At 38.4% G+C, this 14,400-nt stretch overlaps 1 protein-coding gene across 1 annotated transcript in view; it reads right to left on the bottom strand.

Moving 5' to 3' along the window:
* SYN2 (synapsin II) overlaps positions 1-14,400 on the bottom strand; it is a 194,097-nt gene that overhangs the window by 110,628 nt on the left and 69,069 nt on the right. The window contains exons 2-4 of the mRNA XM_062008103.1: positions 9,379-9,436; positions 6,822-6,913; positions 2,095-2,251 (exon numbers count right to left, since the gene is read on the bottom strand). Of these exons, the coding sequence (XP_061864087.1) occupies positions 2,095-2,251; positions 6,822-6,913; positions 9,379-9,436 (307 nt within the window). The remainder of the gene's footprint in view (positions 1-2,094; positions 2,252-6,821; positions 6,914-9,378; positions 9,437-14,400) is intronic.

The following is a 14,400-nucleotide window of genomic DNA, read 5'->3' as shown; positions in this document are numbered from 1 at the left end:
GGGAACCATTCTCACAATTCAGGGCTTAGCTTATGGTCACAGGTAGTTGAGACACAACATTGAAGCCATTGGTGGAGCAAAGCATGATCATTTTCACAAGATATGACTGTTGTGTCAAGTCCCCTCACTGCCCATGGACTTGCAGTGGGGACGTACACTCAAGCTCTGCTCTATTATAGACCTTAAAAAAAACAACTTCAAAAACTGCAGAAGATAATGCAAACACTCAAGAAGTTAGTTTGACACTAAAAGTTCTGTAAAACAGCGCTTTCTGAGAGGAAATACCTAAGACATGTGAAATGGCCTCTTGCTGAGGCTGTGCAAAATTGCAGTATTTCAAACAGAAGGGATTTTAGGTGTCAGATATGGAAGTGGCAAGGCAGAAAATCTCAAAGGGAAAAACCACCATTCTTCTCTATGTTCAAATGAAAGAAGTTCAACTGCAAAATTAACAGCCAAAATGAGAATCTTTGCAAAAACCCAAGATATAGATGTGGCAATTCAGAAGAGAGCCATTGCATCCTGAGCTGTTACATCATACCTTAAAGAAGCTCTACCATAATTCAAGGATGTTTCTTAATTATTATTATAATTTGAAACTCAAATAAGACTGTACAGGCAGAACATTTTGCTTGTGAGGTGTATCATATAGAACAAAAAAGGTATAGATTATGACTAATCTCTTTTATACATGTAGCCTTTGCTAGGTGTTCCAGTTGGTACAATAAATATTTTTACAACTCCCAGTTACTCTCAGTTGTTATTATTATACAAATGAAAAGTCAGCACAAAGGTTTTATGTGTAAGAAGACCAGTTGTAAAGAAGAGGTATCTTTATCGGTTTGGTTGAAGAACAGCCACGATTTTAACATCATCAGGAGAATACTGCAAGGAGGAATTATTAATTTACTTTTTATTGCATTGTTATTGCATATAAATACTAATGTTACTGCTTCACTGCCCAGCTTTATTGCATACAATTAATCAATGTATTAAGAAATGCCACACAGCATAGAAAATGTGATGCATTAAAATGATAGATTCAGTTGCCTACAACACGTATCCTGAGAAGTTATAACTGTTGTATCAATTATTTACTCTCCATTGTAGTTTACTGCAACACAGAAGTATAATAAAATTAGTTGAAAAAAGTGTATGTTAAAATTTGCTGGCCATTTTTTGGGAGGATCTTCATTGTAAGGGGGAAAAACTAAACATCTTCAAGGCAATAAAAAGCACTTTGACAAGAAAATTACTGACAACTGTTCCTTTCTTACCCAGAAAGCAGAGGAAATAACATGTGAAGCTTTGACTATTTATATCAAGAGGTATGCTGTAAAGTTTCTTAAGCTCTTGGACAATGGAAAATATCAGTTCTAGGAACAGGGACTGCACCACTGAAAATCACCTTTTACAGCGTCACATTTTAACCTGTTGCTGCTAGTAGTTAGTTCCCTATGAACCAAAACTGTGATTGATTTTTACCTCTATCACTATGAAGCATTGGAAAACAATTGGCTTCCACACTAAAAGTGGCAAATAACAGTGATTCTCCAGTGCAACTCATTACTCTAGGTGTAACTGAAGAGACTAGCTCCTACCCAATATGCACAAGATTGTGAAAAGAGCTTTCAAGCAAGGAAACCAACAGCTCCGAATTTCCTTGGTAAAGCATAGCCCTCAAAACTTCACAGGCATGAAGAAAACACTGCCTAAAGTTTGTTTAAATTCAAAACCACAAATATGACAAATATTCTCAGCTTGCTTTTCCTGACAGATTGTGAATAAATACACTTTTCCTCACCTGAGGAAGTATGTGAGCAGTGGACAGGCTTCCCGTTAGTTTCCTCATTTATTTCACTATTTATACTATAAATATTTCTTCTCTCTATCTTCACACTGGCTCTTTGAAAAAAATATTTCAACATCTTGCTTTACTTTTTACCCCTTTTCCCACAGCTTCACTGCTCTGGTAACTTTGCAGTTTGACGCTCCACAGTCATGAAAGGGAACGAAATAAGCAAGCAAGCAAGCAAAGTGATCAACTGGGTTGGGGTTTTTTTTTGCAGCAGAATGTTTTGGTACATCACTTACCACCCATGGTTTGTCACAGAAGTTATAGATTGACTCCAGGGAGTTGACACTGGGGATGCCTGCATACTGCATTCCAATGATCAAGTTACGGAAGTCTTCGTTTTCTGCCATACTGAATGAATGTTGTCGAACGAGGACAAAATCAGGCCTGAATGACCTAGCAAGGAAAAGATACATTGCCAGTAGTCAATGATCAAATTGTTTTTTTCCTTCAACAGCAAAATCTTCAAAGGGAAAAACATCTAGCTGATGGATAGAGAAGTATTACAAGAACGCTCAGAAGTAAATGCTAAAAGATGGGAAGAGCTGTTATGGTTTAATAAATGATACAGTGCCGATTTTCATAAATGACTGTTCAGAAAACATCATCGTGCAGGCAGTAATGGGACTCCATTAAGAGGAGAGACAAATTATCATGGCTTTTCAGGCTATTTTTCTACTGAAAGATAAGGCATACATATAAATTCTGAGTATGTCCTTAGCCTATGTACACCAGTTCAATCAAACAAAGCAGGTAAATGTCTCTGCCAGAAACTTAGGCTTCTTGGGAACCTTTTTTTTCCCTCCACAGCTATTGTCAGACTGTTTTAAAGACAGTAAGAGAAAAAGCAATCCCATTGCTTGCAAAAGGAATCATACTATAACAGGAGATAATCACAATTCAGCTTTTCATAAAATCATAGAATGGTGGGGTTGGAAGGGTTGGAAGTCCAAGCCCCCGGCAGAAGCAGGGCAACCTAGATCAGGTCACAGAGGAACGTGTCCAGATGGGTCTTGAAGACCTCCAAGGAAGGAGCCTCCACACCCTCCCTGGGCAGCCTGTGCCAGGGCTCCCTCACTGAAACACTGAAAGAGTTTTTCCTTATGTTTAAGTGGAACTTTTTGTGTTCCAGCTTCATCCCATCACCCCTTGTCCTGTTGCTAGATGCAACAGAAAAATGGGATGTCCCAACCTCCTGACACCCACCACTTAGATATTTGTAAATATTAATGCGATCCCTCCTCAGTCTCCTCCAGACTAAACAGCCCCAGTTCCCTCAGTCTTTTCTCATAGGAAGATGCTCCATTCCCCTGATCATCTTGGTGTCCCTGCACTGGCCTCTCTCCAGCAGTTCCCTGTCCCTCTTGAGCTGGGGAGCCCAGAACTGGACACAGGACTCCAGATGAGGCCTCATCAGGGCAGACTAGAGAGGGAGCAGAACCTCCCTTGACCTGCTGGCCACATTCTTCTGATGCCCCCAGGCTGCCATTGGCTTCTTGCCCACGAGGGCACATTGCTGGCTCATGGTTAGTTTATTATCCAGGACTCCCAGGTCTCTCTCTGCAGAGCTGCTCTCCAGCAGGTCACTCCTGTCCTGTCCTGATGAAGGGATTTGTTCCTTCCCAGCTGCAGGACTCTGCACTTGTCCTTGTTGAACCTCATGAGGTTCCTCTCTGCCCAGCTCTCAAGCTGGTTCAGATCCTGCTGAATCAAATTTCCAAACTTATAGCTACACTTTTTCCCCATTTTCTCTCCTGTATCTAATCAGTACTTCCCTTGTTGCAACCTCTGTGGCTTCTTGTCCTACTACCGTGAACCTTTGGAAACAGACTGACATCATCTTCACCTTACCCAAACCCTGAGATTTAGTTACTGAAGAAGGTTATTGAAAGCAGAAGATGTTATGCAACAAGATAGAGAGACACCAGGACAGGGGCACTTTGCTCCTAAATTCAACTGTTGAAAGATTATTTTCTGTATTCAAATTTTGGAAGTGGAAAAAAACAATGACTAGCTTGAAGCTTTCAACCTCTTGAAAGAGGTATAACTGCAGGGTAAACTAAATTAATGTAGTTAATTAGTGCAATTATTTACAAGCCTTGAATAAATATAAGCTATATACTAGAGTGGAAAACCCTGAAGATTATCAAATGATTCAGAAGTCTCAACCTAGCAAAACCAAACCAAACCAAACCAATTAAAGCTCATGTTTTAGCAGTTTGGAGACTCCAGTCTGAATGCAGTAGTCAGGTTAGAATAGCTGGACTCTTAAGTTGCTTTCAAATGTAATGGGTGATTTGGCAATAGCAACATTATAAAGATTTGCTGTCAAGAGTGATTAAGATGGCACTGTAGACCAACACATGCAAAGAAATGTTTGCCTTTAAACAAGTTTCAAAGTAAAATTTGTAGCATAATTCTGAGATTTTTGTGATGTAGGTTTCATGGTGGTGTGTCAAGTGTTTGGAACAAGGAAATTCAATTTACTAGCACAGCATAATACTTGGAGGACGAATGAGGCATTAATCCAAACTGTGGACCACTCAGTAAAGAGACCCCCTCTATTGTTTGAAATAGTGGTGAGGGGATTACAAATTATGTCAAAGACAGCACTGTGTTTCTAGGTAGAAATAAAGAATAGAAAGTGTCTTTTAAAACACTAGTTTAATGAAACAATGGGGGAACTGGGAAAAAAGAAAGGAAAAATATTTTTGCTTTGTAAAATCTCCTCAAAGAAACATGATACATGGATGTGACGGTTCTAGTTCTGTAATTACTGCTGGCCAGAATGACTGTGTATGCAGGAAAAGGTCATGAGAAAAAGCTTGATCCTGGCTCAAGCGTTTGTAAGATTCAAAACCTCAGCATCAGATAACATCTCGTTTTGCATGGTTTGGTTTTCATTCACAAAAATGAAACCAGCAGGTGTCCATTATACATTTTTTTCCTCCAAATTAGTTTGGAGTTGTCATCAAAACTTCTATGATTTTGCTAACTAATATTTTGCCCATAGATCTATGATATGAGGTCACTTTGGACCTCAAATTAGTAACACACAAGAGCTTTCATCAAAGTATCCAGGTGTTTATGCCCTTTTAGCAATATGCTCATAGTCCATCTTCATTATGAACTTTGATACCAGTGGGAGCAGGAATTTCTCCTGGCTCTCTTGATAGTTGAGACTGAGAAACAAAGGGACATGCCACATGTAGTATTGTCTAACCTATATTTAATGCTGGATTTAAAATGAAGTCTCTTTCCCACTTAACATGTAAAGTAATATCCATCACTAGCTCTGCATGCCTTAGTGACACAAGAAGCACATTCCAAGCTTCAGGCAATAAACCTTATAAACCAATTATGTAAGCTCCAGCACTTACCTGGAAATACAGAACACTTAGGAAAATTTTCCCATAGTAGTCTGTATCCCCAGATAAATTACCATAGAAATAGAGAGCTGATCTCCATGACTTTCCTCACACTAGAAAGCATGCAAACAGATGGAGATATCTCACACAGATTTGACTGACATTTATCAACTTCAGGTAGCTCTATTGGGTCAAATAAGTTACCCATAAAACTGATAATATTACAAAATACTTTGGCATCTCGTTATCAGAGTTATCTGATGTCAAAACAAGATTTCCCTGTTTCTTAACAGAAGCAGCAGTTAACTGTGAACACACATGTTTGTAAATGCTGGTTTCTGGAGATTCCCAACGAATTATTGACATGTTTTGATGCTAACTTGGCTGCAATGTTTGGTCTGTTTGGAAAACTCTACAGAAAAGCCACTAAGGAGGAATGATCATGATTTCCTGGCTCCAAAACTTCTATTGCTGGGAAAATACTCAAAATAAAACCTGGAAGAAAAAAATCAAATCTCTTACACTTCTAAAATGATCCTGGGGATTTGGCATAAGCAGTTTTCGTATTCAGCTGCAGTATTTTCAGAACATACAAGAGATTAAACAGTTGTGAGTCTTAAAGTATAAAGTACACATTTTCAGTATTTTTTTCCAGATTGGTTTTCTTTTTACATGAATGAGTAGATATTTTAAAATCTTTTATTTGGGTAGATGTTGTGCAAAAACATGCAGATATAGGACATCACAGGACATGCTGTAGGCTGTCCAGCTCTCTGAACTCTTACTCTTGCCTAAAGATAAACATAAGTAGTAAACTACCAGGTCACTGTTAGTGGCTTGATCTGCCTTCGTGAACGAAACTGTTCAGCCAAACAACTGCTACATTTAATTCATACTCAACTGCACTGGCAAAAATAGGAGGAATTCTCACAGATTAGATCATATATAGGACCGCCTGAAATGATTTTGCTTCAGCTTTTACTTTGTCTGGATGTACCCATTTTCTCCCCTTACATTTAAAAGGCTGTTGATATTCTCACTGAAAAAAAACCCAAAACCGGTCAAACTACCCTGCCTTTGGTTGGGATAATTATTTTTGGACAAAACAGCCTATTGGGAAATCTCAGGCTTTTAAACTGAAATCTTTCAGACAGTGATATTCCAGTAACTATCCTGAGAGAAGTGCTATAACTTGAACTTGTTTCAAGAGAAAACATCCAACACTGAAAATAAATCCTACTCATCTGGAAAAGTCTGGCAGTATACAAAACTGACAATTCTGTCTTTATTTGTGAAGCATAGATAAGATCCAAAGCAATAACACTAAGTCCTAATCATGTATTCTTTATACCAGACCTCATTTCCATCTTAACCCAATCCGTCTTTTCTGTGATCAGAATGTTGAGAGATTTCCTTCCCATGATACACAGGAGTTACTGCACAGATTAGATTCTTTATTTCCTACTTATGCCAGGGACTGAGGTGCATTGCATCAGTCAAAATCCCTGTCATGCATGCACAAAAAATATCATTCCGTGCTTTCTGCATGTCTACGTCCTGCCATTTCTTGCTTTTTGCTGGTACTCAGTTTTTCTTACCTGACAACTTTAGTGCCATTTCGAATCACTTGGATATCTACTGCATAATTGCCATCAGCATGGGCTATCAAGTTGATCTCTGAAAATTCTGCCTATGAAAACAAAATTAGTATTAATCAGCATGGTTTATTTGACCTTCTCCCCCCCTCCAAATTCCTTCTTTTAGTATCTGAACTGCTGACAATATACATTCAGAATATAACAAGCATCAAGAGGATATTAATCCAAAACCATATTTGTATAAACTCCAGTACAAAGAAAGTAAAAAGCAAAAAAACTTTATGAAAAAAAGACTTATGGGCAGTAGTAAGTGTATTTACCCACTCATGTCTGCATACAAGCATAGAGATTGTATTTTGGCTTTGTATGGTGAGCTTAATACAGGCTCAACAAATGTCTATGAAAAGTTTTAAAGAAAACAGTAGAAAAGCAATGTTAAAATAACTGTGGTAGAGTGTTTTCTCATAGCATTTACTGTCTCTTCATATATTTTACCCTTTTCTGTCTCCTTTATGTGCATTTAATCTTGTTTTTAAAAGATTTGGTATTAACAAACAATTGACTCACAAACTTCAGAAAGAAAGAACTTTTCCAAAGCATCTTCTCACACTGGAAATGTGGAATTTAAAAGGAATCACTTCCATACTCTGAATCTACAGTTATTTGAAAGGAAAGGACAGGATGTTTTTCATTTATCCACAGTCTTTCATCAGCTTAGACTCTCAAGGCACTTTACAATAACATTACACAGCAGAATAATTGAAATGCAGCCAACTGTCTTCTAGTGGATAAAGAAAAGCGTCTTTGCTATCCTGGACACTAATACAGAACAGAGAGTGTCAGAATTCTCATTAGTCTCCTCCTGAAAAATGCTATCACTGAAAGTCTTCCTAAGTAAAATCTATGTAAGGCTTTCAGAATTAACTGTTCAGTTAAGGCAAGCGTTGACTACTCTAACCACTGGTTCAACTCAGTAGCTTAAGTATGTGCTTGATGTCAAGCATAGAGGTCTCTTCATTAAATCCCACACGTTTATATACTTTCTTGGATCAGTGTTATAATGTTCTAAACACATCATGAAGTTTTAAGGTTATTGTAAAAACAATAAATGCAAAATAAATTGTAAAAAACAAATGGTGAGAGATTGAAACAGTTGTGAAAGTGCTGATAACGTTAAAGAATCACTTAAAATCAATTTAATCTGAGACTGAAAACTGGTCTTTCCAACTGATAAACCATATTAAATCATTACCAGGATTCACAGTATTGATTTTATAGTTTAAAGGCTTAATAGTCATGACAGAAAGTACTGTGTGTCACGACAGGTTGCTGTAAGTAGTGTAAAAACAAAGTAATGCTCTCTGGTATTGGCAAAAGAAAACTAAAGTAATTGCTAACAACTGTTTGTATATGGCTCTCACAGTGTTGACGTGTTACAAAGTTATTAGCAGGGTTCAGAAACTTTCCACTTACTGGTTAAAGGTGATTCTGGTCCTACAAGAGCTCACGTGAAGGAAGTTCTAGGCTTACACAGAGCTTTTATTAGTATTGAAGAGACAGCGTGCGTGATGTCAACTGCACGGTCTGATCTAGGTGTGAATGGTGTTCTGGGACAAAATAGCTTGTATTCTTTTTCCCATCTCTCCCTCAATACTCTTTAAGATCCCTGGCAAAGCTTTCTATGTTTCCAAGCCAAGAACATCAGCAGATATTCAATGGTGTGAAGAATGGAGCAAAGCTAGATGCAGAACTATTACAGTGAATTTAGATAGGCTGAATCCACACAGCTAGTGATGGTTTTCCCTCGCTCTTTGAAAATCCAATGACCAAACAGTTCACTTCTAGTACTGAAGATTCTTACAGTAGCATCAATTTGTAAAATTCATGATGAAAAACAGTGAAAAGACTAATTTATTTTCTTAGTTTCAGATACCAAGCTCAAATAAAACAGCCATAATCCTAATGCATCCTGAATTATACCTCTGTATTTATTCAGTTCTGTTTAAAAAAACCCCACACACCAGCACTGACACCAGACCATAAGTGTATGCTTAAGTGAAGGAATTACTGATACAGAAATGCAACGTGTCTTTCATGAAGTGTCTGTGAAATTCAGTCTCTAAGCAACATCTTTTGAATACAACATGTTTTTAATGTGCAAATTATGGTCAGAATCCTCTAAAAAGAGCTACGTTGGAATGAAACATAATGAAATCTTTGATCATTTATTTAACATGTGAGGGTTTTTTGAAGTACAAAGGATTATGTATCTATCTCCACATTAAGAATCATTTATGTTGGAAAAGATCCTTGTGATCATACAGCCCCAACCATAAACCTAAGACTGTCAAGCTCACTGTGAAACTGTGTCCCTAAGTGCCACATCTCAGAATCACAGAATGGTACAGGCTTGAAGGGACCTCAAGAGATCATCTAGTCCAACCTCCATCTACACACCTTTTGAATACTTTCATGGAAGTAGGTATCTATATGTGCAGATGTATTTGTATAAATACACATTTGCAACAACAACATTCAGGTTAAGTCATTCAGTTACCTGCTCAACCTTTATATCATATTCTCCATGGACCTTTTTTCCACGAAAAGCCTTGGCCCTGTAGGAAAAAAATGGAGAGAGAAAATCATGGATATTTGTATCTGTAATTGGCAGTTACATAAAAGCTTCCTATATGGCCTTCAGTGACTTGAAAATACACATGCACACTAATTGAATCTATGCACTACACATACACAAGTCACTTTCCTTTGACATCCTTGTATCCTTAACATCCCATCATACAGTATTTTGTGTTAAAAAGCATACATAATGTTATTTTCAACATTACAGTGCACACTAAAGCATACTGAAAGACATATTTCACAATTAGTTATTCAAATGAGTACCTCTAAAAAGATGCAATCCTGCTCTCATTAAAGTCAACGATGGCAGTGGAAATTCATTATGATGTGAAAAACATCCTAACAACTGCTCATGTCAATCTTTACCCACCTAGCTTATTTAGAAAAACTCTTTTATTGGGAATACTATGCTTAGAAAGCTTCTATTGTTTTTAAAGAAAGTATCAGAGGCAGTGGAGGCTGTAGTCACCAAATTTGTGTCTGATTTAATGGTCAGTTTTGCTTTTTCTAGATTCTAACTTGAGACAATGTAATTAATCCAAAGGAGAGTTTCTGAGTAATTATGATCCAGTCTCCCAGGCCTAACAAGTAGACATTCTTCTAGGAATCTGTCAGTTGGATGCCTTAGGTGGCATATATGTGCTATGGAGTAAATGGGAATTAAAAATAAACAAATCAATCAATCAATTAATCTGTTGGCAAAAGGGAACTACTGCTCAGAAGTTAGAAAAGGGATAAGGTATCAGTCTCTCTGCACCTTCTTTACTCAAGCCAAAGCTTAGAGTATTTTTCCATCTGTATTTCTATGCAAGCCCAAAACCAGAACATCACAAAACATCTTGTCAAATGTGGAGGGTTTTTTTTTTTTTTCATTTTCAACATCTGACAAAGTGTTCCTACATTAAACTAAACCTACTTCATTAGTGAAAATAATCTATATACTAAATATTAAAACAGTTCACCATTGCGTCTGGAAAATCCTTTCCCACTGAGGTCCAGAAGAGTTTCATCATTGGTTTCAGTAGGGGTAGAACCAAACTTCCTAACAGTAAACTAAAAACACTGCCTTTGGCAACATGCTTCTTAAAGATATCTTTGGTATGATGGATAAAAAAATGAGAGAGAGCAAAGAAAGTGTTTATACTGAAATGGCAAACTAAAATCTCACCCAATAATTAATTCTGTACAAATAGACAATTGGTAAGAAGTTGACAATGAAGAAAGTGTTTGCTTTATATTGTTTTCTTCTGAGAAATAAATAGGAAATGAGAAGTTTGAAATCTATTATTTTACTTTAGAAAGTGGGTACTCGGGATGTTAGCAAATATTTTTGTGAACAACAAAAGCAGAAGTTAAATATGCTGTTTATGTTGAAGCATCAGCTGGACCATGTTACTCTAATAGGTGCAGAAAAACTAAGGACATCTGTATTATCCTGAGAAAAGTCCACAAAAGACACAGAGCAGAGGGGAGGGTCTCATGTTCAAATATAACACATCTGCCTCGGGAGAAAAACAACCACTTTGTAACAGCAGACAGTTTAAAAGTCCCTTTGAAAAACTAAGATTTACCACTTCAAAAAAGATTTAAAACACCAATCCTGATCCCCATGAATTTAACAGTAACTATATTGTTGAATTTAACAGGATGATCTCCTACACTTTCTGATGCAGCAGCAGGTGAGGTAAATGCATTGTTGGACACCACATAGCACATTTAATTTAAACAGGAGTACAGTGGCTATATAACACAATGATTGCTACAGTCAAGCTGCCTCTCGTACACTGAAACATAAGCTTAGAGTAATACCCAGTCTCTTCAAAGCTGAATGGTAACTTGACTCTATAGAGATGAAACCTCCCATAATGCTTCCCCTAATAACTATCAGCAGTTGATTAGTTCTTTATGAGATTAAATGGAAATAGAAACCACAAAGAGCCAAAGAGAGAGAATTCTTTAGTGCACTGAACATACTGAAACGTGCTGAAAACACATTAGTTAAGGTGAGATGCTACTGCTTTAAATTCAGTCCTTAAACAGCATTTACATGAAGTAACCCTTAAACAAACTCTGGCATGATTCATATTTCAACAGATGACTTCAGCTTTGAAAATAAACAGCAATATTAAGTACTGAAGTTAGGCAATCTGAGTTAAAAACAAATGTGACATTTAAGAGACTTAATTTCAAAGTGGCTTTAAACAACAATTTTTAGAAAAATGTGTAATATTCAATAACATTCTCCAAGTATTGAGCCATAAACTGCAGGAATTTATCCTGATACCTCTAAAAAAAACCACCTTACAACAAAGAGCCCTGACTCAGTCATTTCAGAATAAACTCCTAAGAAACTCTTAAGAGTTTGCTGTGCAATAACACCTGGGTTTCATATTATTTACTGTACTTTGGAAACCCAGTCATGCCCTGCTTGAATTATTTCCCATTTGCCATATGAGAAATGTGCAATCCTATCATAAAGACATTTATGACATGTTTAAACTATTATTTTTTCTAGGGGGGAGATGGAGAACAAAATTCTTTGGTGTTATTGAATTACAGAATTTCATTGGATTGTAGTTTGGAATTCCTGTGATGCCCCATTGCTATCAGTACTGAGCACAGAATGCCTGTATAGCAGCTCTTGGAGCACCTCTGTGGTGAGGAAGTAATGCCTCCAAGGTTGGGATCTCCAGCAAGGCATTTGAGATGTGTGAGATTAGCTGTCAGCAAGAGCAAAGCCAACAAAACAAACAGACCCCAATTGAAGTAATGCTTGGCTGCCCATTGTTGACAATTTCTTGCATTGTACATAGGGAAGAGCACAAAAACCAGCCATGTCATTATTTACCTGAAACTCAATCTGCAAACTATTGCTTTCCAAAGCCTAAACATGGAGAAAACAGATAGCTACTAATATGAATGTCACCTACTGGAGTCAGAGGTGGTCAGACCAGTAAGACCTCTCATAGGCAGAATCTTTTCAACATATGTGAAATGGTTCTGCATTTCTTGCTTCACAATTCATTTGCTGGATAAAAATCTTGCATATTTAAAATTAAACAACTCTAGAATATATAGTTGCCATACATGCTGCCTAAGATGAACTCGTACTACTTAAGGGAACTTTGGCAAGGACAACAAGGTGGTGTCAGGAGGCTGGAGCCAGGCTGTTCTCAGTGATGGCCAATGATAGGACAAGGGGCAACGGGGACAAGCTGGAACATTAGAGGTTCCAAAGAAACACAAGGAAACTCTTCTTCCCTGATGAGGTGAGGGAGCACTGGAAGGGGCTGCCCAGATGGGCTGTGGAGTCTCCTTCTGTGGAGACAGTCAAACCCACCTGGACAAATTCCTGTGTGCCCTGCTCTAGGTGGTGCTGCTCTGGCAGGGGAGTTGCATTGGATGAGCTTTCCAGGTCCCTTCCAGCCCTTGAACTATATTAAAAAAGACCTGAAATATTCCCCTCAAACTACATAGCAGCTACATATATTTCTGCATTATCTTACTATGCCATGAAACCACTATGGTGTCATTTCATACAACTGAACAAAGCCTCAAAACTGATGCTTTGAATGGCAGAAAAACCAACAGGAAAACCATTTGCTAACGTGCACCAGGCTTACACTATGTCAATTTGCATTCTTTATCACCGCAGTGATGAGCTTATCTGCAAGTCCTAAATCTAAGCTGAAATCAAAAGCATGCACCTAGCAAATATGTGGGGTTCAAGCCTGCAAACCATTGCACATGCTTCAAGTCTCTTATTTTCCCAGCACTGCTCACCTTTAACCACTGCAATTTGCACTTGGCAATTTAGCACAGCATTTAGGGTCTGATTTCTGTACAAATTAAGGAAAGTTCAGAAGAATCAGTTGCATTTGAGCACCGATGTCTGGAGATGACTGAGTAGTGAACTGAGAACCAGTTATTGATCCTATCAATAAGCAGACTGTAAATCAAAAAATAATTCTAGTGCCAGCTGAGCAAAACAGAGCAAAAGTTTGTTGATCATTTGGAAGAGCAGCACCCTCTAGAGTACACAAATTGCAGACTGTCAACATTTATCACAGAATCACACAATGGTGGGGGATAGAAGGGATCTTTAGAGACCATCCAGTCTAATTCCCCTGCAGAAGCAGGTTGACCTAGACCAGGTGACACAGGAACGTGTCCAGGTGGGTCTTGAAGACCTCCAAGGAAGGAGCCTCCACACCCTCCCTGGGCAGCCTGTGCCAGGGCTCCCTCACCTCAAAAGGAAAATAGTTTTTTCTTAAGTTTAAATGGAACTGGTTTTGGTCCAGCTTCTTTCCATTATCCCTTGTCCTACCACTGGACACTACAGAAAAAAGTGCTGCCCCAATCTCTTGAAACTCATCATTTAAATATTTGTAAATACTAACAAAATTCCCCCTCAGTCTCCTCTTCTCCAGTCTAAACAGCCCCAAGCCCCACAGTCTTTGCTCAGAAGGAAGATGCTCCAGTCCCCTGATCAACTTGTTGGCCCTTCCCTGGCCTCTCTCCAGCAGTTCCCTGTCCCTCTTGAGCTGGGGAGCCCAGAACTAGGCACTGGAGTGGCCCCAGAACCCATCCTTGTGGAACTCCACTGGCCACAGGCCTCCAACTCGACTCTGTGCCATTGATCACCACGCTCTGGGCTCTGTCATTCAGTCAGCTCTCCATCCACCTCACCATCCACTCATCCAAGCCACACTGCCTGAGTTTTCTGATGGGGATGTTGTGGGAGACAGTGTCAAAAGCCTTGCTGAAGTCAAGGTAGATGACATCTGCTGCTGTCTTCTCATCTAGCCATCTGGTTATGCACTCATAGAAGGCATCAGGTTGGTCAAACAGGATTTCCCCTTGGTGAAGCCATGTTGACTCCCCCTGATAACCATCTTATCCTTCATATGTTCAGTATTCACTTGGTCCATGTTTCTGC

Source organism: Colius striatus, chromosome 15, assembly GCF_028858725.1.
Source record: "Colius striatus isolate bColStr4 chromosome 15, bColStr4.1.hap1, whole genome shotgun sequence".
In the NCBI taxonomy this organism is placed as follows: Eukaryota; Metazoa; Chordata; class Aves; order Coliiformes; family Coliidae; genus Colius; species Colius striatus.
This window is presented reverse-complemented; position numbering and strand designations above follow the sequence as displayed.